Raw genomic sequence first — 6065 nt, 5'->3', positions numbered from 1 at the left:
CTCCCTACTACGGTGCTTGGGAATAAACCGAAAATATGTTCTGAGATATAAAGAATTACACTGAATTCCTAGCACATGGAATCTAGAACGATATAAGGAAAACTAAGATAGAAAAAGATATGGAAAATTACAATCGAGGATTGCAAGTTCTCTATGTAAAGTGCTCGAGAAGAAAAGAAATCAGAAATTGCATGTAAATAACCACACATGCATTCTATATTTATAGAATAGCTTAGACCTTTTCACGAAGCAACATGTTACTCCATGAAACACAAGATTGGTTCATGAACTAATGTCGTCTTTGAACCAATCCATTCCAATATATTTGGTTAATATAACCACATTTAACCGTTGGTAGTTACATTAAAACTAACAAAACGAATAAACTAACTTTGCAAAGAAGAATTCGCAAAACAGAAGGAAACTCGCGGGCCGCGAGTTGGGTCGCAAGTCACGACCTGCTGTTCCACAAAACAATAGCTTTCCTTCCTTTCTCGCGAGCCGCGAGTTGTTTCATGATCCGTAAACACTACTTTTGCTAAAAACATAAACTTTGCAACCTTGGGATATTCTCAAATTAATTTATTTAAATTAATTTATTTAATTTAATTTCCGATGAACATTATACGCTCTAAATGACAACGAAAAGGGAAAGAAAGGCTAAAAAAATAGCTATATCTCTCTCTTCACGCTGCTTCTTTTCTGTTCATGAAAATTCTGTTTCGTGGGAATTAGGACAAATAGAAAGCCTGCAGGTAAGAGTACCACGTATATCAAAGAGATCAGTTGGTTTGGTCCTTCTTGCTGTGCGCTTCACAGCACAGGATTGAATCCCTGCTGTCGCATTTTGCCGTTTTGCTTGCTGTTCTTTGGCACGCTGGATGCTAGGGAACGTGTGGTCGTTCCATATGGAACGATCAACCATTCTACCTAGTTACTGTCTTCAACGTTCATGTAGCCATTTTGGAAATGTCATAATTTTGTCGTTACAGCTTCGAATTCGATGTGTGAATAATCAATTCAAAGCTAACAAATCCAATTTTTGTGTCATATCAATATATCCACCAAAACTCAAGTGACTTGACCTCCATTTGCACTTAAGTTGACTTTTTATGAATAATGCTTCTTGCTTTAATGAGACAAATCCAACTTTTGTCTCACCACTAGGCATGGTCACTCTATCATGCTCACAAGTTATCGCTCTTATAAATAAGCTTTTGTCTCTACAAACATGATATGAGTGTTTGGAATCAAATACCATCATCACCGACCATTATGAACATCATCATATTTGGCCTTTAACCCTTGACTCTTATCATCTAAGTATGGGAGCTTACTCTTCTTTAACTCCTTTCTTCAAAGTTGTTGCATGTCTCACCTTCTCAAATAGAACTTTTCTACTTCCCTTTAAGTTTGTCAATATCACCAACCTTCATGATGCTTCTTCATCTCCTTCAAAAGTTTCAAGTTTTTAAGGTTTCGTTTCAACTTGTTGCAAGTGTATTGGAGGTGGCCTTTGTTGTAGCAACGATAGCAAACTTTATCCTCTTATTTGGTTCTTGCCTTCTTAACTCCGATGTTCTCTTTAATGTCCTTCTTTGATGAATTTTCCTTAATGATTTTACCATTTCTGTTAAATGGATTCTCATCAACAAGTGTACCACTCTTCATAGATGGTATCTCATCACCATTGCTACTAAACCTAGTAGCTTCTTCAAGTTTTTTAACTCTCCACAACAAAGATTCTATCAAAAGTCTTTGCTTTTTCCCCATTGTTAACAAGATCTCTTTCTCTCTTGATAAATTCATTAAGAAACTCTTCATCTCTTGCATACATACTATTTTTCTCTCTGCAAAGGTTTTAACAAACCCCAATGGCTTCAAAAAGCCCTCTAAAAACATATCTACTTCTACCATCACTTATTTACCAAACTCTAAGCTTTCCCTTACTCAATACCCCTAGGAAATTCTCCAGCACTGATACCAATTAAAAGGGAAGGCTTGGACCCTCAAAGGTAATAGGAGGTGTAGAAGAAAGGTGGAAAACATAGTACATACAAGAAGCAATGAAAAGCTTGAAGCTTTGATGAAAAAAGCTCACACACATACAACATAAATGGTATCTTGGACACCTCTCCTTTAAATGAGATAATGTTTTTGAAATGTCACTTATAATGCTTGACCGCACACTATCAAGTTTAAGCTTACCCCATTAATGGTGTTCACTCATATAATACATGAAGAACCTCTAGATTACCCAAACCCCTTTCCTTTGGTATTAGCCTCTCCTTTCATGACTCTAAATCTAATTTAGGAACTATATATAGCCTCCCACTAAAAAAAAGTTGCATGTACCTACACTTATTTAGCCATGCTTATTTAAGTGTGACCGACTATTTTGTAATTAGGCACACTTTTTTTATTTAGGCACGCTTATTAAGTGTATGAATAATAGTCTCACTTATAAGCAAGGCTAAAAGGTCCATTAAATAATGTGTATATTATATGTAAACAATTCAGCCACACGTATAAGTGTGGCTAAATAACAATTAAATAAAAAATAATCAATTCAACCATACTTAATAAGTGTGGTGTTCACACAAATTTATCTCAAATAGTGAGTTACCGCAAGTGCACGGTGTTGTATCACATACGGGTCAAACACAAGGAGTGGAATACTAAGGCCTCTTAGGTATTGGGATAACATAAGATTAGGGTAGATGATGGTTTAAACTGTGATTGTAATTAGCAAAAACAATAAAGAAAGAAAACACCGGGGTAGGGGCTGACTTACATCCAATGAACTTTATATGACATGTTAAGGATCTACTTTGGGTTAATTGTAAAGGTGTGGATTCAAATACGAAGAGCAATCCGATCCTGGATCGGGCTTGGGATCGCCTTCGACAATCTCATTCCCCTCACTCTCGTGAGCGAGATACGAACCACGGGCAACAAATATCCAACAACCCGTCAATCCTTCCCTACTCTCGTAGGTGAAGGGTCAAACTCCCAATCTATGGGGTGAGTGTAAGGTTCAACTCTCGTTGATCCCTTACCCTCAACTTCGATCATTAAGAGAGGTCGGATCTCCTAGAAACCCAACTCTCGTTGGTGTTTAGAGGGCGATCTATGTGACCTTAACACAATAAATAGAGTAACCCACTTCTTAGATTCACAATCAAACCAACATCAACCATTAACTATCAAATCAATGGGCTGATTTTGCTTGTACCTTTTTGTATGGTTCTAGTGACAAACACGAGCGTCAACACCTGTTCTATGATCTTCAGGTTATGAGTCAAAAAATCACTCCACCTTGGATTATTCTAGGTTATTTAAACTGTGTTGCTAATCTTGATGAGCGGATAGGCTCCCTAGTACGTTTAGCTGAAGTTCAACCTCTTTGTGGAGTATCCCAGATTTAGATGGTTATAATAGTGGCTTTTATAAGGCTTCTTGAGGGATTTTGGGAGATGATATCATTAAGGCGATTAGTCAATTCTTTGAGAATGGCAAAATGCTCAAGAGTTGGAATAATACGACTATTACCTTGATTCCTAAAGTGCCTAATCCATTACATCCAGGTGATTTTCGACCAATCTCTTGCTGTCATGTGCTTTATAATTGTATTTCTAAGCTCATTTGTTCTAAGCTTAAGCTTGTGCTGGATTTTCTGATTGATCAAGCTCAAGGAGCTTTTGTGGCAAGTAGAAGTATTATGCATAACATCTTGCTTTGTCAGGACCTTGTTAAGCATTATACTAGGAAAATTATGCCCCGAGTTGTCTTATGAAGATTGATTTATGTAAAGCATATGATACGATGCTGGCATTTTATCAAGGAGATGATGGCGGCTCTTAACTTTCCCCACAAGTTCATCAAAACCATCATGACCTATATCACATCCACTAGCTATGTCTTGATGATTAATGGTTCTCCAACCTACTTTTTTGCGGCTAGGCGAGGTTTAAGGCAGTTCAACCAATATTTTGGTAATCCTTTTACCTTAATTGTCGTTATAATTCTTATTGTTGTTTTATTTAATCGTAAATTTTGAATATTCATTCTCACCATATTGTTTCCTTTCATAAATAATTGAATTTGGTAAAGTCATAAATCATCAACACTTTAGTGGGTAAGACCCTTTTGCTACACGTTAATCATGTGGTTTCTGTTATAATAAAATTCACACCTAGTTTTTGTGCAGCTGCCGAGAAAAGCGATGATGAATTTTTTAACTAGGTTCTTTTGATTAAATGCTCTATATTTTGTACTTTAAAATTTTCCTTTTTGTTGAATATATGCTTATTTTATGTTTTCATTCGGATTCACAAGAGCTGTCATTCTTTTGAGATATTTGACCGAGATTGAAGCTACGATCTGCAAACTTAGCATAGAAAGAAGCAAAAAGTTAAGGATAGAACAAGAATAACAATTGAGGGCAATAATAAGAATCAATATTTTGTCTGGATGAGTGTGTCATCACTCACCTATTGATCTACCTCTTGCATCATTAAGCCAGAGTTTTGTGGAGGATCTTAGAGCAAAAGTTTGACCATATTTTTTAAAGTCATCACTCACCCATTGATCTACCTCTTGCATCATTTGAAAAGTCATAAATATCAACTTTTCCCATATGATAAACATATTTTATTTGCAACATAGTAAAACATACTTTATTTGCAACATAGCGAAACAAATCATAATCTTTGCCACATGGGTAAAACATCATTGCTACATAATTGGTTTTAGGTAACACCCAAAAAGTGCAACCTAAAGTTCTTAAAGTGTTACTATAGACCTAAGGTAACACTTTTTTGGGTGCTACATCTGGCGATGTTACGTATTCTCTTAGGTAACACTTCTACGTGCCTATGGTAACACTTTTACAAGTGTTTTTTTAAATAAGTTTAGGTAACAATTTTTTTGCATTTGTATCATTTTCATAGTGTTACTTATTATTTCTTATGTAAAACTTTTTAATAATTAGGTATACTTTTTCATCTCATCAATTAAGCTATTGTAACACTTTTCAATAATGTATCACTTTGGACTACTTTATGTAACACTTCATTAAGAATTAGTTAACATTTTTTTCCATATTAGGTAACACTTTTTCATTTAATCAATTAAGCTAAAGTAACACTTTATGATTATGTATCACTTTAATAATAATAATAACAATAATAATAATAATGCCAAAATAAATCAAAATCATGTCACTAACTGTATAAACTTAATCTACATCATTCATACATACATTGTATAATGTGTATATCTATATACTCCCTCCTATTCAGCTGAACTGTCCCATTTGACTTTTCACACTTGCCGAGGCAATATTTTAACTTTTAATATCTCAAATTATGCTTAATTAAAAATTATAAAAAGTTGATATTAATAATCCTTGTATTGAGACGAATCACACAAGATCCCATATGACTATGTTTTAACTTATAGATTAAGAGTAAAATACAAATTAAGAGTGATAAGTGAATAGTGCCAAAAAAAAAATGGGACAATTCAGCTGAATAGGAGGTAGTATGTTCGTAAGAACTTGATTATACAACTAAAATATACAAAATATATCTATATATTCATAAGAACTTGATTATACAACTAAAATATAAAATATAGTTTGAAACTAAATCTCTTATTGTTCTTTCTCATTGTGATCTATGTGTGCTTCTTCCTTGCATGCAGCTTCATCATCACTTATATGATTTGTTTTCATTCTCCCCTTTTAAACCTGTATCATGTGTGAAATTAAAGATCGAATCCAAAAGATAATTAACTATAAGAGAAACCCCTATGAGTGACAAAACACCAACCACTCGATGACATTTAAAAACCACAACAAAAACAAACCAAATAAGCCTACAAAACAAACAATCCACAAAACCCAAAAAAAACCTTCTAAAGCACCAACTAAGTTTAATTATAAATTTACAGAAATTTCGACAGCACATTCTTTGAATTTTGAACTATATCCATATTTTAAAAATAAAATTTTAATCACAGAATCACAACCAGATATATGACATTTCATACCACGTTAGTAA

The 6065-nt window shown here is 34.2% G+C and overlaps 1 protein-coding gene across 1 annotated transcript; it reads left to right on the top strand.

Annotated features, from left to right (window-relative positions):
* Positions 1–3520: 3520 nt before the first annotated feature.
* Positions 3521–5726, top strand: LOC130805490 (uncharacterized). Its single transcript, XM_057670267.1, has 3 exons — positions 3521–3706; positions 3845–3995; positions 5707–5726. The coding sequence occupies exons 1-3, from the start codon at positions 3521–3523 to the stop codon at positions 5724–5726; spliced, it is 357 nt and encodes a 118-aa protein (XP_057526250.1).
* The last annotated feature ends 339 nt before the right edge of the window (positions 5727–6065 follow it).

Source organism: Amaranthus tricolor, chromosome 2 (assembly GCF_026212465.1).
Source record: "Amaranthus tricolor cultivar Red isolate AtriRed21 chromosome 2, ASM2621246v1, whole genome shotgun sequence".
NCBI lineage: Eukaryota > Viridiplantae > Streptophyta > Magnoliopsida > Caryophyllales > Amaranthaceae > Amaranthus > Amaranthus tricolor.
Note: the sequence above shows the minus strand (reverse complement) of the source record. Positions and strands in the feature narration are given on the sequence as shown.